Below are 19,364 nucleotides of genomic sequence, written 5' to 3' on the forward strand. Positions count from 1 at the left end.
ACACATCTCTTTGATTATACAACTCAGTTAATATATTTTATTTTAAAACCACGCATTTTGCCTTTTTAGTACCTTAATCTAAATATTTAAAGAACCTAACTCTTTTGCACAGGTAAAATTGAACAACATTTAAAGCACATATTGACCTTGAAAATATTGTACACATTTGTTATCCTTGACATTCCACAACAAGCTCTAAGTTATTAATATTTCTTTCCAAGAAAATGCACCGAAGTAACCTGGAAATAATTTCTTTATGGTTTCCTCAGAGCTGATTAAATTTAGGTACTCAAAATAGGCATGTACTAAATAAAAGGCAATCTTTCACATCTTGTGCTTTATGAAGCCTCCAACACTAATTTTGCTCATTAAAAAAATCTTTAATTTTTTTAAGAAACAGTGATTATCACAAAGATGGAATATAAAGGTGTGTTTTTTGTTTTTCACCAGGACCTGAACCATGTGAAACAGCTTTGATCTAATGAATTTTGAAAGGATTAAGTGCTTCAAAGTTTCCCTTTGGGTGTGATTAAACCACTTTAATGCAAACTATATATATATCAATCAAAGAAAGCACAAAGAAAAAGTATATAACCAAATCTTTAGGTTAAATATTCATGCATACTTAAACAGATACAATGCTAAGGAAAACAATGGTTTTAAAATTAATTAAACTTCACAACCTGAGGATAAAACAGTTAGCTTTACAATACTGTACCTCTTCAGTACTGAAAAATAAATATGTCTTTCTTCCACAAAATAAATACACGCATAATATCCAATCAAATATTGCCCTCAGTCTACATTGACTGGTCAATACATGGTCCACCTGTCTTTGTATTTCCTATCAATACACACAAAATCAGTCTACTGCATATAGCTTGTTTGAAGCTCTTAGTTCATTTTAAAGCGTTTTCTCTGCCCAGTGTAGTCAAATGCATTGGCTGTGAGTTAGTCTATGTCTAGTTCTGTGTCATAAAAAGTTAATATCCTCTTTATTTTCTTGTTATTTCATTTCTTGCTCATTGCACATTCTATTAAATGTGTTCTGCATGATTCCCTGAGGTTGTTTCTGCTTAGATTTGTATTAGCTGTGTTAAGTAACTTTCCTAGACAACAAAATACTTAAGAGGCATCTTAATGTGATCACAAAAATGTAAAGAGGGGAAAAACTCTTACAGCATCAGGCACAAGACTCAGATCTTTTGCCAAAGCTCGTGCATCACTGTAATTTTTCCTCTACTTCACTTCCTCCCATTCAGGCTACCAGAATATTTGGGGCACATGATCGATTGTCTAAACAATTGACAACTAATCAAGATAAATGACATAAAAAAGCTAAACAACACTGATTGCATAAATGGGAGCAATGCAAGTGAAGAACTACATAACAGTAAACAGTATGAGTTTGAAAAGTTCCAGAATATTTCTCAAAGTTTACTTAAAAAGAAATTTAGACAGTCAAACAAGCTACGCAACGAATGCTACAGCATAATCGCAAAATGAAATCAATGGGGGAAAACAATTTCTAACCTTCAAGGAAATAAAAGGCTTCCACAGTGATCAAGATTAATCCTGTACTTCCTTCCAGACTGCTGCCAGGCTTCCCAGTCTACATGACCCCAGTGTCTTCTGGTCCGTGAGCCAGCTGAGCTCCCTGCTACTTAATACAGCCCCTTATTGAACTAATCAATAGCTTAATTAGGACTATTAAACCAGTTTCAGGGAGAATAATTGGAGATTTTGGCTTGACTACTAATTCCTATAAGAAAACGTGACTGCAACTTTATAGTAACTGCAAAAGACAGTAAGCATCTGAATAAACTAACTACTAATTTAAGGGTTGAATTAAGTCTTGGAGAAATCAGCTCGAATAGAAACAAAATGGGGTTATGGGGGCAACCAGGATGGGAAAGTGCTATACTCCTACATGCCCCTCTAATGTGTTGTACCCCTTTGTCCCACAGAGCTTATGTAGCACTGAGAAGCAGCTAGCTCTGAAATGCATAGCATTGTTTGAGATACATATGGAAAAAAAACCCTTCAAACATAAATTAGCCAACTGGTCTGTGACCATATTTCTATAAACTTTGGTGCAGCTCAAAGAATTAATACGAATGGGATTATAAACCTCATTTAACAAGAAGGGTACTGTAATCACAGAGGCTGTGCATTGAAAGACATTGCTAGGTCTAATAAATGAGTTGATCAGGCAGGTCATGGGTATTGCTAGCCCAGACTGCAACAGATTATTTTTCACTTATTTATTTTTATCCTGTTTCAGAACTAAATTGGAAAAGAATGGAATGCATTTAAATTGCTCATTGCTGAAAGACTATAATCAAATGTCTTAAAATCATTAGGTCCCCAGTGCCGCACAATAATGTGTTTTCCTGAGTACTGAAATAATCTAATAAACTTTTTAAATATATGCAAAAGCAAAAATGCTATGGCAACCCACAAATCAATAGGACTACATTTTTCAACAAGGGCTTTCTTCTTTAGCATGTTTTGCACAAGGCAGGTTAAGATCTTAATTGTTTCCGTTATGCCGTATCATCCTAACCACATTTAAAATGCAGGACACAGTAAATACAGTAATTCTTTATAATCCTGTTCATATAGTGAGGTTATTTATGTCTTTAAATCTTTGGCTGTCAAATTCCCTCCCCCTGGTAATTCAGGAGTTAATACACTAGCCGTCCCAATATGCTTACTACCTGTACTGGTTGTACATCTGAAGTACATTAGTGCTACATAGGCAATACAGTGAGCCAGAAGGCTGAGTTATACCCATTGCTAAAAAACTATTACAGAGTTGCTTGAAGGACCTCTTTTATCTCGATCACAAGACTTACAAAAGATAATTTAAGAATAGAAAATGCAGAAAGCAAAACCAAAAAATGAGTAATTTAAATGAGTGTGCTTTCCTCAAGGTCTTAACTTGCAAATTAAATTCTTCAACACCTTTCTGGTTTCATCAATTCCAGTCTCTCAAATTTAACTTGAGATGTGTAAATGGTAATTGTGCCTTCATAATGCTAATTGAAACTTTGATAAAACTATATTCTCATCTTACACCAGCTGTACCAATAGTACAGTTTGTATAACAGTTTTAAGACAGGGCTTGAAAGTGCCATGGACCTGCAAGACCTGAGAGGGGCTGGGAGACTATTCAACATCTCTGAAGAAACAGAATCGGAACCGCAAGAAGACTGGAGTCCAGATGAGACGTAAGTGTATAACACAACAGATCACTGATGCAGTAAGGAGCTAAACCATTCAAGCATTAGTATTTTGAATTCTCAGCTCCACAGGCAATCGGTGCAATTAACCGAAAACAGGCAATAAATGCATTTTAGTTTTCCTTTAAAAACCGCACAGCTACATCCTGCAACTTAACTTAACAAACCACCAGTAAGAAACACATGGCAATAACCAAGCCAGCAAAAGACAACAGCATTCATTCGCTTTCTTGCATCAGACCTGGAGGAGAGACATCTCTCACCAAGAGCCCTACATGCCTAGGAGCAAATGGGAGGGTGCAGGGGTCTCTCTGTCACTGACAGGCTCAAACCCACCACCAGACAAGTCCATCTGCATGCGGGAAAACACCTCTTCCAGTTGAGCTACTCGGTAAACAGCCAAGGGCTGTCACATTGGCAAAGATACTAAGGAGATACAACTGACAAAACTTCAGTCTGGCTAGAGTTTAGAAGTAAAAGTGCATCTATTTTTCACATGATCTAAGCCATAGGACAAAACAGACTGTGCTTGATTAATGTCGGGTTTCATCAGCATAGAAATAACAGCTGCTGCCACATCTACGGTGAATCTGACCCAGTGGAGGTTCATTCAAGTGTGACACTAGCAAGTAATGTAACAAGACATATTTTACAAATGTCTGACACATAAACAATTAAGCTTTCTATTCAGTAACTCAATGTTGCACTTAACTCTGATCACAGGACTCTAAATTAAACTCTAAAAAACACTCATAAAACAGCTTTTAGCTCCTAAGGGCATGGTATGACAGTAATATTAAAATGTAAGACATAAATCATAATTTCTTCTTGCATGCTGTCAACAATTTTTATGGAGAACCCAAGTGTCTCACCAAGCGAAGGCACTTGCTCCACTTAATGGCTAATGTCTGTATTGCATGCATCCCAAGTTCAAGCCTGAGTCATGCTGTATCACCAGCAGGAGGTGGGACACATCCGGCAAGGGGCAGGTTGTTCTGGGATCTGTACACTGGCGGCACATTGGTTAGAATTTGTGCCTCGAAGCGCTGGGGCTTTGTGTTCAGTTTCAGACCTGAGGTGCCGTCTGTACAGTTTGTTCTCCCTGTGTTTAATAATAATAATAATAAGAAGAAGAAGAAGAAGAATAATAAACTTTATTTTATATAGCGCCTTTAAAGGTTGCTTCTCAAAGCGCTTTACAGGATGACAATAACAATAAATAAAAAGACTACAACAATAAATAAGAAGATTTCACAAGATAGGACACAATTATAATTACAACAATACAACAATAACAATAGAGGAGGCTGTGGAAGGTGGTATTAAGAGCAGAGGGGTGAAGAATGGAACCAGTTAAGTAAAGGCTTTCCTGAAGAAGAAGGTTTTAAGTCTGGATTTGAAGGAGTTTAGAGAAGGTGACTCTCTGATATCCTTGGGCAAAGAGTTCCAGAGCTTGGGGGCATAGCAGGAGAAGGCCCTGTCACCCATACAATGTAGACGGGCTTGGGGGACAGTAAGGAGGGCAGAATTTGAAGAGCGGAGGTTGCGAGGTGGGGAGTAGGGCGATAAAAGTTCAGACAGGTATTGAGGTGCCAAGCCATGTAAAGCCTTATAGGTGAGCATGAGGATTTTAAAGTCTATGCGGAATTTGACCGGAAGCCAGTGCAAGGACTCCAGGAAAGGAGTAATGTGAACACTTGCACTAGACCTGGTCAGGATTCTGGCTGCTGAATTTTGGACATACTGCAGCTTGTTCAGAGTAGATTTAGATACAGCTCCAGCTCTCCCGCAACTCTGAACTAGAAGAAGCGGTTAGAAAATGGACGGATCTCTCAACTTTCCAGCAAACAGCGGCGACTTAGTCTCCCCACGAGCCTTATTCATTGTAATGCACAGCCCACGAGCCACTGTGTGGAAATAAAATTAGCCGTTTTTAATCAGTTGGGTTAAAAAAAGTAACTGATCCCAAAATAACTGATTCGAAATTATGTCCAGCCCTGACATCCACTGAGTGAAACACCAATTAAAGCATATTTTCCTAGTTATCACATCAAGTATCCCATTCCTCATCTTTCATTCATATTTGCCTACAGACTCAGTACAAACGATACACAATTTTGCATAAACTGCACAAGAGGTGGCGTCGATTGAGTTCTCACTAGCAATTGATATTTACATAATGCAAAACACTTTTATGTCTATGGTTTCTCGTGATATTTCTTCTCAAATGACTATTAATTGACATTTGCAATAAAGAAATACTCAAACTGCACTATGCGGTATTTAAAGTGATTTTCACACTGGCCCTAAGGCCGTTTCTGCTTACTTTTACTTTTTTCTCCTGTTTGATCAACAGTAATGAAAGACAAGTGGGCAGTGGAGCACAATGATATTTGTTCCTAATAATCAGTTTTATTCTGCTGTATAGCAACACCCCGGTAATCACTTGCACCAGTGGCAGAAGTTTAGCCATTAAACACGCAGTTCGTGTAGCTGAATACCCAATTCATCATCACCGGACAACCACATTTCTACGTGGGCACCGATATTTTTAAAATTAGGAAATAACAGTCGCTTCACGTGTGAAGAAAAAAACGTGTTAAACTGTGTTTTTCCTCTTTAAAGAAGTACAAGAAGTAATTAAAAGCGAAACAGTCTTTTCGATGTTTCAGGTTAAATTCAGTTTAGTCATTTTTCAAGAAAAAAACGCGTGACAATGCAGTGTCTGAACAGCAGCTCCTTTATTAACAAAGTGTGAGCTACGCCGTTTTCTTCGTTTTTGCTTGTGTTTACTTCGTGGCATCATAATCTAGCTGAAAAACTGTTTTAAAAAATCCATCAAAACCACAAAACACTGAACAACATCATGCGAAAAGAGAAATGGTCTGTTTTGTCAAACACGATTTCCTGCTCGGCGTGTACTAAACTCAGATCTCTGAAGTGCATGCCGCCGAAGTTTATTCATCTTCGCTGCTATGACAGGTAAGAAAATTAGAACTAGTCAAAAACAAATTTCATTGTAAGTGGTTCTGCTTCGCGGGCTTTCGGAAAATAACGCACGCACACCTGATTGTATCAAGAACAGCAAAGTTCTGCTCAATCACAGGGATTGCCGGGCAAGCGCAGGAATTCATAAAACACACACCAAACAGGGGAGCATATTAAATTTGTTCCCGGAGCATAACATGAATAAACCATTTGCTATGTATATCCTCTCATGCGTAGCTGCTGCTCTCAATAAAATACAAGCTGCGCTTGTGTTCTGCGGAGAAAAGCTCAAATGGTCTCACAGGTGTTCTTGAAGGAATTTAAAAGTCATACAGTTAATTTAACCTTTGAGAGAAAACAAAAATATTGTATCCACGGGCTATAGGAACATCGCTAATATAGACAGACCAACCAGACTCAGACTCAGATGCTCGCAAAAGGAAACGAATATACACAACTTTTTGTGCTATTCTGAAATGATCCTCATGACACAGTATGAAGTGTGGAGGGACTAATCTACGCTAATAAAGGATATGTAGAAAGTGATGTTAAAATTAATATTATATTCGGAATATTTAATGAAAATACATGCATTGCCCTATAAGTATTGGTGAGTTATAGTCTTCTCCCCAAGGAAAAGGGTGTCAATGTTTCAAGTGTTGAGCGTTATTCAATAACCATTTACCTGGAAACCAGGCAAACCATTCCACCGGGTTAAAAATCCAATTTCAACTCACCCCCACAAGACTCTTCTACGATGTTTCCTAGAGTTGACTGTAAAAGAAGACGGTATTTCAAGCAGTAGACCAACGCTTAGTCGTTCTCGATCTTCAATCGCTTTAGTTTGGCGAGAGTTCAGCGCTCGCAGTCCCGCCGGCCCAACGTGAAACTGCACCTGAAAAAAAAAAATCGCTCCTGGTTTGGAATGACTTAATCTCTCGATTTTTCTTGCTCGATCTTCTGTCAGAAACGGTTCAGTCCTGGTAAGGAGAGCGCACCCCAGCGATCCCTACGTGGCAGAAACAAGGCGCAAAGTGAGGGTACCCCCTGGACAGATGTACACACTCGCGTGTCTCTGGCGAGGAAACTCTGGCCAAGTAGGAAAGCCAGCTGCCATATCACCCTGCAACTCCCCACTGGAGCACAGCAGGTGAGGGCCTGGTCAGTACCTGGATGGGAGACCTGGGAAAACTAAGGTTGTTTCTGGAAGAGGTGTTAGTGGGGCCAGCAGGGGGCGCTCACCCTGCAGTCTTTGTGGGTCCTAATACCCAGGATAGTGATGGGGGCACTGTGCTGTAAAAAGGCGTAAAACCGAGGTCCTGACTCTCGGTGGTCATTAAAAATCCCAGGGCGTTTCTCGTCCTGGCTACATGTCCCTCTGGCCTTTAACAGTCATGGCCTCCTAATAATCCCCATCTCTAAACTGGCTCCATCACTCTGCTCTCCTCCCACCGAGACCTGGTGTGTGGGGAGTGTACTGGTGCACTATGGCTCCCATTGCATCATCCAGGTGGGGGCTGCACACTGGTGGGGGTGGAGGAGGAGAGTCCCCGTTACCTATAAATCGCTTTGAGTGGAGTGTCTAAAAAACGCTTTATAATTGTAAGGAAGTATTATCATCGGGGAAGAACATGTAAACTCCACACAGAAGGAGCCCCAGCCCGGACTCAAATCCGAATGCACAGCATCAGTTCTTAACCGTGATTATATAGATCCATTTACGTGTATAATAAATATATACATTTATCATGTGATATTTATAAAACTGGTCTAAACCGGGCACTCGGATTAGATTTCGCCCATCTTGATGCGACCCTGTTTTGTAATAGGCGACAATTGCAAATGTATGGTTCAACACTTTGTCTATGGTCCGCAACAGCGGCGGAGTGGAGACACGTGTAACTGTGTGTTCCGTAGAGGTAACTCTGAATCGGTGATCCATTGGCCTGGGCTTGGGGGGGGGACTGCATCGGCAGATGGATTGATACTGTCTCGCTCGGTGTACTGCAGCGTGTTCCTCTCCGCCGTCTGGAGGTTTAGCATTAGTCTGAGTAACGTAGGGTTGATATTTTTAGAAACATTAGATTTTTTTTTTTACTTTGCCGAACTCGGTGGTTGAAATGGCAAGCGATGGTACCGCGAAGCTGTCCAAGAACCTCTTACGAATGAAGGTAATGTGTTGTAGTGTGGCGTCTCAGGACTCCTAATCGATTTGGTATCGGGCCTTTTTTTCCCCCGTGTGTTAAATGTTGAAAATTGCATGCTCCTTTCCCAAGAGATTCTTGTGTATAAACTGTAAAATCATGCACGAGTTTATAGTAAGATATTAAGGACGTGTGTGTCATGAAAACCTGGATACTTATTAAGAGTACTCCATTAATATCCGACAAAGTGAGTGCTTTTGAAACACGTTGAGAGGGCTATGAACGTAACTTTTAGCCCATGCGTTTGATAAAAGTGCACTCGATTTTCATAATGTAGTAGTTTATAACCAGAAGTACAACAGTCAAGTAGATTTCTTTCATTTGTTTAAGTATCTGCTATTATCAGTAATGTAAATATCCTGTCTGTCTCTGTATTTAATCCGTGTGTGACGGTCCCATTATGAAGCCTGTTATAGATCAGTAGAATGTCCTGCATTCCTCGGGTTTCATTTCCTAATCTGCCTAGAGAATCCACGGAAATGTTAACTACTGCCGCTAAGGAGTTTTTTTTTTTTCCTCTTTTATAAGTTGCTTCTTTTTGGTGACATTTGCAAATGTACATATCGGGGTATGTCAGAAGACCTCGGGTGTTCCTCTGCTGCTGATCCTAGTGGAGAGGCTGAACCCACAGCAGCTTGGCGAGTTTCTCTGCCAGCTACTGTGCGCGACTGCAAAAATGTACTGTAACCAGTTTTCTCAGTTCATCGAATACCCTGATGTGCAAAAGGAACAGAAAAGACCGATAAAAAGATGTAATACTGTTATACGCTGTGAAAGAAACTGTATTATCTTCTGTTTCATAGTAGTATAATGTATCTCTACGCACAGCATGACAATTCTGCCTCCGTGAGAAAGCACGGAGATGAAGGAGCGGTTCTTAGACGCACAGTGAGCTCCTTTTTAACCAAAGGGCTGTGGGAGTGTGCAGCTACACAGCTAAGCTGACGAGGCTGATACCCTGGCTTCTGTCAGGAATGAGCTGGATGAGAGCCTACGATCAATTGAGTACCGAGCTGGACACATGGGGCCTGATGGCCTCCTCTCATCCGTTACTGTTCTTAGTTATACATAGCGTGGAGTACAACATATCAAAAAGGGTGAGCTTATATATTTTAAAGAGATAATGTGAAAGTTTTCAAATGACTTCATTTTGAAGCTTTCTGTAGAAGGAAGATCAAATAACCCACCAGGTTTACAGATAATCGCACTGAAAGCCAGTGGCTTGATTTTTTGTCGTCTCTGTTCAGTCCTTGGAACATTTGTCCTTGAGCAGTCTAAGAACTCTGTGTTCCTGTCTCTCCTGCCTGTTTTCTTTTTTTTTTCCGTTCTGCACTGAATTTGTCATCACGGTGGGGCCCTGTAAATAGGGGGGGGGATAAAGCCCTTTCAAAAATTTTCCCGACACGCCGCTTCTCAAGAATTGTCTCGGGGCCTCGTGCATCATTCGGTCCGCTCGCTGCACCTCATTAACGCGCGAGAGATCTGGCACGGCGCTTCTTTTCGTTTGGGAGAGCCGAGCTGTGCAGGTTGTCCCGGGTTTGAATTACTTTAAGTATTCCTGTGAAATGGTAGAGTGCCCAGTAATTGCCTCCTGCTGTGTATCCCAAGCCTAAGAGAAGCTTGAGATGTTAAGACTGCTGGAGACATGTGAAGAATATTGGGGTTGTCAGGGAAGAGCACGCTTCGCAGATCCTGCCGTTAATCACCAAAGCACATGAAAGACAAAAGTATCAACAGCTCAATATGGTCTGCCAGTTTTCAAGATAGTGGGTTTACAGGTGCAGGTTTCTTTTTTTTCCCCCTCTTTTCTGGTGATCGTGTTTGCTGAGCTCGCAGATCTCCCTGGTATTTTCCCAATGAGTTCTGCTTTTGTGTCCTCTCCTCCCACACTTGGAGGGTTTATCCGACTCATTTCTCAGACATCGGCCGTTTCTGTCCAGAAATCAACATTGTGAAGAGCTTTAGATGCGGCGTGTTTTAAACACGACTCGGGGCTCAAAGCACACGATGCGCAATGTGCTGCTTCAGTAAAGAGATGTGGACAAAAATGTTTTCTTTTTCTGATAAAGAAAAAAATCTTGGCCTTTGCTAGGTTCTTGGCTTTGTGGGAAAACACAATCACACAGGGAGGGAACTCTCTGGCTCACTTTTATTAAATAGTATGTCTGGCCTTAACCCCTGGAGCTCAGCCTCTTGAGTGATGGCAGTTCAGCTGTGCGAACAGGGCAGGATTACAGCTGGTCAATATAGGATCCTGCAGATCTGTGCTGTGCTTTTTCTATAGTCCTCACTACCCCATGCTCACTCGAGCAGCAGGACTTTGTGCAATATGACTACTTAACTGGGAGAAGGAAGTTCATGTTTAGTGCCAACCATTTAATATTCAGTATTTACCGGTTTTTGTGTGTGACATTCCCTGACCACCCTCTTCAGCCTACTCAATGATGAATTGTTCTTTTTATACCACATGTGTGTTCTCTTCGGCCTACAAGTATTCCCAAGCCTCTCATGGGTTGTTGCCAGCAGAACATTCAGCTGAACAGCTGGGTATGAGCTGGTTTCCCAGCCCCTGTCTTGTGACTCTGTGAGCAATGGCAGGCCTGGAGCTGTGGTTTGTTTGACTGAAGCACGATGCTCGTCTTTCCCCAGTTCATGCAACGCGGCCTGGACGCAGAAGTCAAGAAGCAGCTGGAGGAGGAAGAAAAGAGGATAATCAGCGATGAACACTGGTACCTCGATTTGCCAGAGCTCAAGGCCAAGGAGTAAGTCCAGCTTTTCACCCGTCGCGGGGTTTTCAGTTCAGGAGCTCTGGATCCTTATCCTCGGTGCCCCAGGACCGTTTGATACGTCGGTAAAATGAAATATTCGGAGGAGGGGGTCCTGCGTGGCTCAGCGAGTAAAAGCACAAACTCCAGGCTTCAGCTGAGCCCTCCAGCCCGGGAGTGTTAATTCGAGCCTGGCTCAGTCAGTAGCCGATGGTGACAAGGGGATCTTCCCGAGCGGCGGGGCACTGTCGGTTGAGCCCCGCGGGTGTGGGGTGAGGATCAGTGTATTGGGGGTCCTCGTGGCGGAACAGCTCTGTGCTCTCCTGCGCCTTGCCAGTACCCTAGTGACTCACTCCTCTACATCCACTGCCAGGCACTATGACACTTACAGCCGATCAGGTGCCAGTCAGCTCTGACAGATAAGCGTGCTGGAACAGCAAACCTAAATGTCTCATTCTCTCCCAAGTTAGCTACAGGAGTCTGAGCTAGTGTGGCTCTTCTGGTGTGGCTGGGGGGGTAGAATTGTCAATCACACACTTTAAAAAAAGTATAACATCACTTTATCAGCCCTATACAATTTCTTGCATCAGGAATTTCTTTTCGCAGACCCCAGCTTGCTCTCCATGAGACACACAGACAGGGAGAGAAGCTGGGGGTCAGAGCGCAGGGTCAGCCATTGTACGGCGCCCCTGGAACAGTTGCGGTGAAGGGCCTTGCTCAGGGACCCAACGGAGTAGGATTCCTCTTCCAGCTGTCAGATATGAACCGGCAACCTTCCAGAATATATATTGCTATATTGCTAAAGGGAATACCCAATTTCCAAGCTGCAAAATAACCTATTTTAAAATAACCTGGGTATTATAAAAACTGAGATTATTTATACATTATGTGATGAAGGAAGTCAAACCTGATGTATTTTTTTCTGTAGTAACCATCACATGTATCCTTGAAACTCGTGCACAGGTACCTGAAATACATCTCTTAACAGCCTCAGCAAGCAAATGTGGTGCTTTTGATTACAGGACCAGCATGTAAAGGGGCATTTCAACTTTCATTTCAGAATCTGTGCGAGACATGAGAGAGTTACATTAGGAACTGACACTTTTATTTTATTTCTTAATTCATTCAAAGAAATGTACCTCGCGCAATTCAAGCAACAGAGCTGTTACAAGGCAGTTTGTTTCATGTGTTACAATATGCAGATGCATTTAACACTTTAAAAAGTTATCTAATTCTAAGATTTGAGTACATTTTTGTAAGTCTGTGTTCCAACTTGAGCATGTACTGTTTTTGTAGGAATTTCGTCATAGAAGAAAGAAGTTTTGTGCCCTGTGAAGAGCTGATATATGGCAGAATGTCATTCGGAGGCTTTAATCCAGAAGTTGAGGTAAACTTAAACTTATCTAAAAAAATATTTGCAACATGTTAGCAGTTTTATTTGTGATATAATGCTAATTGTGTTAATTCCAAAGATCTTTTTGTTTTCACACCTGTGTCAGTAAAGTAAATTCAACCCCCATTTGTTTTCTCCCAGAAACTCATGGCAGCAATGAAGTCCCAGAGCAAAACAGAGGAGGATGAAGAAGCAGACAAAGTGGAGGCTGACGTCTCTGACGAGGAGATGGCTCGGAGGTAAGGAGGGCGCCAGAACATCTTAATCCTTGTTTTCAGATGCGATTTCCAAGAGATTTTCTAATTCACGCCAGGCCAATGTTGGAATTCCTTCTTGTTTTAAGGCTGAACCCCCTGTAGCACATAGAAACAGACAGACCGAGCACGGCGCTTCTCTGCCCGTCTTCAATAAGAGCCTGTTATCCTCAAGGGCTTATGCTGGAAGATACATCTTTGGGGTTTTGCTAAATTCAGCTTAGAATAGGTATGTAAAAACAGTCAAACCCACACCAGAGCCAGAGGAGCTCATCGTGGGGTCTGTAAAACTAAGTGCACTAGAGAGAACCTGACTCCCCTGGCCCATCACAGGGGTGACCCCCCGACAGTATTGATCTTCACCTACACGGCTGTAAAGACTGAGAGCTGGGGTAAAGTACCACGCTCGTGGTACAAGAGCAGTGTCTGCAACAGGGACTCAACCCCACAACCTGCCAGTTATGACCACAAAGGGTACCCACTATACTATACTGCCTAATGGAATGGGTATGAAAAAGAAAAAAATATAATTGGCAGTATGAAAAAGTAAGGTAAAATGCGAATCTTAAGTGAAAAGCAAATGACCAGCGATGTTTGTTTATAGTTAAATACTGGTAAAATGGTAGTTCCATTTTATATCTGACAAGTTTTACTTTCTGCACAGCAAACAGCTGGAGCTGTATACATGCATCTGTATGCACTTGCTGTAAACTGTAATGCATGCAGACTACAGGGCTTATTTAACTTGCTAAGGTTTAGCTCTCCCGCCTGGATATTGAAGTCGGAGCACAATGGCATCACAAAAAACAAAAGGGGGATTTCTGGTGTATTTAAAGAAAAGGGTTGGTGTTCATAAATGCCAGTTTAACAAAAACATTTTTGTCTTTGATAAACCTGCACATTGTTTACGTACACTATTGTAAGCAGTTGCTTAACTGTCTCTTACCCTGCAGATATGAGACGTTGGTGGGGAGCATAAAAAGAAAATTCACTAAAAAGAGAGACCGATCAACGATGCCAGAAGACAGAACCAAAAACATCAGCGAGCCCAGAGCCAAGAAGACTTTCCTAAAACCCCAAGACTAAGGCTTTTCCTTTTCATTTTTTATTTAGATATTCACAAGCAGAATTGCTAAGATCTGTTTGTAAAAGTCAGTTTCTGTGCAGTACTGATCAAAGGAAGCAGGCGAGAGCCTTGTTTTTTTTATAGTGGCGTAGAGTTTAATCTGAATCGAGTATTTGAGTTATGATTGAGCACTGTTGTTGCAGCAACAGATGGGGTGCTTGTTTGCTGTTTTTAAAAATGGATGTTATACATCCTACTTGTCAAAATATAGAACCCATGAGTCATTAATGTTTGTACAACACTTGTAAGTTCTTGCATCATATAAAGACCTTTTATAAAGGTCTTTAGGACCATCATCTTCAGTTCGTTCTTGAATAATTTGCTCACATGGCTGTCTGTGATTAACCAGTTCCTTGTGTATTTTCATATGAAAGTTTCTGACAGTTTTCCTGTCTTTTTTTTTTTTCCTTTGTGACTTTGCCTTTTAGGACTTTGAACATTTGAACACAGTTCTCTGTGCGTTTGTTACTCATTAAAGGAAAATGGAATTGGAATATGAACTTCAGACAAAATCTTCTCTTTTAAGACAGCATTTTTAGTAAAAGAACTTTACAAAAGCCCTCAGTGGTAGTTTTTTTTTTGTGCTTTCTAAAATTTTATTAGATACTTAGTGTTTATTCTGTTTGTCCAAAAATATTCTTTAAAATTAAATTTACATATTCTAGATAATTCATTTCTTTCTTGTTTATCACGTTGTCGTCATAAAAATTTGTTTTTGCTTTTCTAAACTCATGGTTGCAAATATACTGGACTTTTAAGAGAAGGATTTTCTTTCTTGATAGACAACAGTTGTATTATATTTTTTATTGTTTTACTTAAATCCCTTTTTAATAGTTACAGCCTAAAAGGTTTTTATAATTGTATCTTTTTAATCAAAAGCAGGAGAATAAAGTACCATATTGTATAGTATAATTAGCATTACCCTGATTGTTATAGACAGTTGGTAATCTACAAACCATCAGCCTTTAGATCTCAGAACCTAAGCAGGTTTGGATCTGGAATCTGGGATCACTGCAATGGGTGGTGTTGATGGACCAATGGTTCACTCTTCACTCTTCCCTCTTTATGAGAATTTGCAGAGCAGAGGGACACTGCTGCAGGAGGTGTCGTCCTTCAGATGTGATGTTAAACCAAAATCATGACTCTTGTCCATTAAAGATCCCATGGTGACTTCTTGAATGAGGAGGAGGTGTTGATCCTGTTGTCCTGGCTAAATTTTGATCTGGGCTTATACAGTCTAGCCTTGCAAAAGTTCCCAGTTTATTGAGGCTGTGAGTAAACTTCTAATTTCTGTGCCTGTTCTGGCATGCACCCAGGCGACTGCTGTGCTTAAGGTGAGGATGAAGAGGGACTGTGTGAAGCACTTTCAGATCCTTTTGAGATAAATCGCTACTGGTCCTTCTTTCCCTGTACTAAGCGAGACTCCTAAGTCTCAACAGAGACATGAAACTGATATATAACTGTTACACAAGCAGTGGCTAAAGGAAAGGCCTTTTAGGAATAATTATTGGTATACGTCTGGTCTATGGAACTTTTAAGGGAAGAAAATTAAGTGCATGTGCAGACCTTTTGTGCTAGGCTCTTGTGACTTAGCATCTTGTGCTGAATGATAACAGTTGTACAATAGCAGTGCTTTAACTGGCACTAAATATACAAATTATGCTGTTCCAAAGCAGAGTATAAGAAAGGAACCATTTAAAAGCAGACAGCATGGGCCATTTTCCTATAACAAGTTTCAGCAAACTAAAAGTGATTATGCCAGTGTACCATTAACCTTCGTTAATCATGGCAAACATTGATCGTTACCCCCAGATGTGAATTTGCAGTGACTAATGCTTAATCTGTTCTTGCTGCTCTTGAAGCAAACACCTATACCAGTGGAAACGCCAAGAAGCTCTTCAAAATTTAACTTGAAGATGGCAATTTTTTTCCATCCAGTTTTTTTTTTTATCTTGAAATGTTTGAAGACCGTAATGCTCACTTCTATTGTACCTCTTAGAGAGTGAAACATAATTTGTTGTTGACTGAAGCCAGTTGGTGTTCCAGAGCCACACCAAACTTTTCTTTTAGTACTTCTTCCACTTCTTCATCTGGGATGGTGGACATCTCATAAAGGTCATGCCCGTCCTGGTAGTTATAGATGACCTCACTGTATGTCCAGCCAATCACAGCTCGAAACCCAGTGTCTGTCTGCAGGGAGCAGATGGACTTGTTGGTGAACAAAGAATCTGGGGAGGTCTGGAGGTGTTCGGTCGTTTGCAGGAAGTGATCGATACTGCGAGGTGCTAAGGTGAAACAATAGATTGTCTTTGTTAGAGCCTTGTCTATTAAGGAGGAGCTGACAAAACTTTTGTTTGGTATAAGAATTTTTCTTCCAGTTTTAAACAAGACCCAGGTACCTTCATGCTCTACAAGTTGAAAAAGACCAGGAAGCTGAGGCTGCTCTTTTCCTGAAATCAGTTCGAGTGGCTCCCGGATTTGGTAGGACACACCAAAGCTCACATCTGCTATGTAAGGCTTCCCAGCAATGATCACTTTGTTAATGAGGTGTGACTCCGTGGGGCTGTATTCTTTGGTTAAGCTGTTAAACACCTTTGCTCCGAGCATCGTGGTGTCATATCCCAGCTCTTTCAAGACCCAGGAGAAGAGCAGGTTATTCTCACAGCACCAGCCCCCTCGACCTCTTCTCACAATCTTGTTGAAGATGGTGTCCAGGTCCGTGGTGATCTTCTCCCCACAGTGAATGCTGAGGTTTTCAAATGGGACGGACAGGATATGGCACCTGTGAATGGTGTTCAGTGTCTCCAGGTCTGGTTTTTTGAAGGGACCACTGTAGCCAATCCTCTCGAAGTACTCCCTCAGATTCATCATGTCGTGCTGAGAAAATGAGTGTTAAAACTACAGTGTTAAAAGACAGTACCTGGTAAGACAGACATTTTTGGTGATCTCATTTAGTTCTGCTTTGAAGTTTGACTACAATGCGCTGGAAATCGATGCTCTTGCCTAACCTGTTGCCATATGTAAAAACTGAAAAAATTAACATTTCATCTGCTGCACATGCAAATTATCCAACTGCAAACTAAGATAAGACCTGTCAAAAACTGTATATAGTTTTATCTAATAACAGTTTGACAGACCCACAGAACAGTCCATAAAGGGCAGGATTGGTAGAAGGATGGGGTTATGAAGAGGATTATATGGGAGGGCACAGTACTTTGATTCAAATCCAGTCAGTAGGAAAAAATCCTTTCATTAAACATTTGTTATTAAAGAGGTTAACAGAGCAATCAGCAGCTATATAATTATTTTTCATCTTGCTAGATATTAACCTTTATATTTGCACATTGAATTTAAGGGAATGGGCAGTGAAATTGTGCTCTAAATCATTAAGGTTGTAATTGTTTAGAATGACTTATTTTTCTCTGCAAAGCTACTGAAGTTTATAGCATGACATGACATCGCTGTAATGTTCTCCCCAGCAGGTGCACTGTGGGCAGCGCTAATAGTGCGACATCACAGCCGGCTGCATTTTGGCTGTCGGGCAGCCATGGAAGCGAATCGCCTGGAGTCCCTGAGCAGGTGGAACAGGTTTACGGCCGTGCCCCAGCGAGGTGTGGTGTACTGTAAAGACTTGGACCCGAGAAGGCTTGGGCTTCGGGCCTTGTGTTTTGACACGGAGCCCCTTCAGATCTGTTTCCCTGGTTTCTTCCAGTGTTACGCTTGCTGCTCTGCTCTTTTGTAGCTTCCCATGTCTCTCGGATTCCCAACAGCTCAGTATTCCCATGTCTCTCGGATTCCCCACAGCTCAGTATTCCCATGTCTCTCGGATTCCCCACAGCTCAGTATTCCCATGTCTCTCGGATTCCCCACAGCTCAGTATTCCCATGTCTCTCGGATTCCCCACAGCTCAGTATTCCCATGTCTCGGATTCCCCACAGCTCAGTATTCCCATGTCTCTCTTATTCCCACATCTCTCAGATTCCCTATGACTTAGTATACCTACGTGTTTAATTCCCTGCAGCTTGGTATTCCCAAACCTATTGAACTCCTTACGGTTGGGTAGTTCCAAGTTTCTCAGATTCCCTATGGCTTGGAATTCTCCCTCAGAACTAGGCAGGACGCCTGGATTAAAAGCTCCTCGTACAACCCGAGCTCCCAGGCTTGCCTGCTGGGGCGGGGCAGCTCAGCGCACCGCTCGGCTGGCGGCCTGCCGCTGTCATACCGTGCGCCTGAAGCGCTGGATCAGCCCCTGCTCTTGCAAGCGTGCTGAGCGCTCGGGCGGCCGGCTGGGGGGCCCGGCTCAACTGGATTCTCTCTCGTTCCTGGATGGCAATCCAAGTCGCTCCTCGGGTGCGAGTCATTACGAATAATATTTAAATCTGCCATTATTTAAAGTTGCATTTCGAATACATTCATGCAGTTTGATAGAAAATACGTGTCATAATAGTTCTCATTAACTTTTATGTAATTGTGCATTATAATACTATATATAGGATTGGATCGGATTAAGTACTAATGAGTACTGGCTTTGTCCCACAATTTTTGAATGCAACTGCACGTTTACTGTGTAAACCACAGTCGAAGATATCGGTCTGAAAACAGCACAGATTTGTCGAGTAACTAGAACTATCATGACTACAGATTGCAGCCAACATATGGAGTAAAATAACGAGGCCCTGTATGTTCAGAACCATGATCTCCTTCACTGCCTGAGCTATAAAGTGTTTAAACTGCTGCTTATCAATGTGTTGAATTTCTGAGTACTTAACAGTTCTCCTGGCAGCCGATGATTATAAACTTCAAGACTCTAGAAGTTGCTGTCTTTTGTGTCAGAGTTTTAAAGTATAGCTTTGAAATCCTTATACAGAAGTACTTAAACTATCAGACAGTATTCACACACAAGAATGGTTTCACTTCCAGTAGAAACAGAAAGGTAAACCACGTACTGTACATACTTTGCAATTTGAACGTGTTTTGAGGATCCACTTACCAAGGGCAGCAGTCAATCTTTCCACTGTTGGCTAGTCTGGAAATTCGAGGATTTCACAAAGTGCGTAAAGATCATTACAGGAGAAGGACGTTAAACACTTTCAAAAGTGGGGTGGAGCTATCTTTCTTAAAGGGATCACACAGCAAAGCCATACTCACAGGTTAGGTAGGCTCAGGAAACTAGGATAAAAGGCAGGTCAGAATAAGCGAGGAGAGTAATAAAAAAGTACACACCCTTGGCTCTGGAGGTCAGAAACACTAACCAGTGAGCTCAATTTCCCTCCCTATTCCTCAGTATGTTTCACTTTCCAGAGTTCTCAGGAAATAAAAAGTAATTATTTTCTGTTTGATGCATATTAGATTTTATAAGCCACAAGAAACATTCTGTTTAATATCTGAA

At 41.4% G+C, this 19,364-nt stretch overlaps 2 protein-coding genes across 3 annotated transcripts; one reads left to right on the top strand and one right to left on the bottom strand.

Annotated features, from left to right (window-relative positions):
• Window positions 1–6,054: 6,054 nt before the first annotated feature.
• Window positions 6,055–14,535, top strand: mphosph6 (M-phase phosphoprotein 6). 2 transcript variants are annotated; one of them, XM_015368355.2, is made up of 5 exons: window positions 6,055–6,227; window positions 11,087–11,199; window positions 12,499–12,589; window positions 12,737–12,834; window positions 13,803–14,535. In XM_015368355.2, the coding sequence occupies exons 2-5, from the start codon at window positions 11,090–11,092 to the stop codon at window positions 13,933–13,935; spliced, it is 432 nt and encodes a 143-aa protein (XP_015223841.2). In that variant the 5' UTR covers window positions 6,055–6,227; window positions 11,087–11,089; the 3' UTR covers window positions 13,936–14,535. The 2 variants fall into 2 exon arrangements, with proteins under 2 accessions (XP_015223841.2, XP_006641225.2); XM_006641162.3 differs by lacking the exon at window positions 6,055–6,227 and adding an exon at window positions 8,206–8,404.
• LOC102689755 (arylamine N-acetyltransferase, pineal gland isozyme NAT-10-like) lies at window positions 12,296–19,160 on the bottom strand. The gene is made up of 2 exons (XM_015368354.2): window positions 18,966–19,160; window positions 12,296–16,852 (listed from the first exon to the last, which is right to left on the bottom strand). The coding sequence occupies exon 2, from the start codon at window positions 16,844–16,846 to the stop codon at window positions 15,971–15,973; it is 876 nt and encodes a 291-aa protein (XP_015223840.2). The 5' UTR covers window positions 16,847–16,852; window positions 18,966–19,160; the 3' UTR covers window positions 12,296–15,970.
• Between the last annotated feature and the right edge of the window lie 204 nt (window positions 19,161–19,364).

Source organism: Lepisosteus oculatus, chromosome 20, assembly GCF_040954835.1.
Source record: "Lepisosteus oculatus isolate fLepOcu1 chromosome 20, fLepOcu1.hap2, whole genome shotgun sequence".
Taxonomy (NCBI): Eukaryota; Metazoa; Chordata; class Actinopteri; order Semionotiformes; family Lepisosteidae; genus Lepisosteus; species Lepisosteus oculatus.

Excerpts from the sequence above, each read along its gene's own strand:
- mphosph6 (XM_006641162.3), top strand. The coding sequence starts at position 8,354 with ATGGCAAGCGATGGTACCGCGAAGCTGTCCAAGAACCTCTTACGAATG. Across the intron at positions 11,200-12,498 it reads CCAGAGCTCAAGGCCAAGGA|GAATTTCGTCATAGAAGAAA; the intron begins GTAAGTCCAGCT and ends CTGTTTTTGTAG. Across the intron at positions 12,835-13,802 it reads GACGAGGAGATGGCTCGGAG|ATATGAGACGTTGGTGGGGA; the intron begins GTAAGGAGGGCG and ends CTTACCCTGCAG.
- LOC102689755 (XM_015368354.2), bottom strand. The coding sequence starts at position 16,846 with ATGATGAATCTGAGGGAGTACTTCGAGAGGATTGGCTACAGTGGTCCC.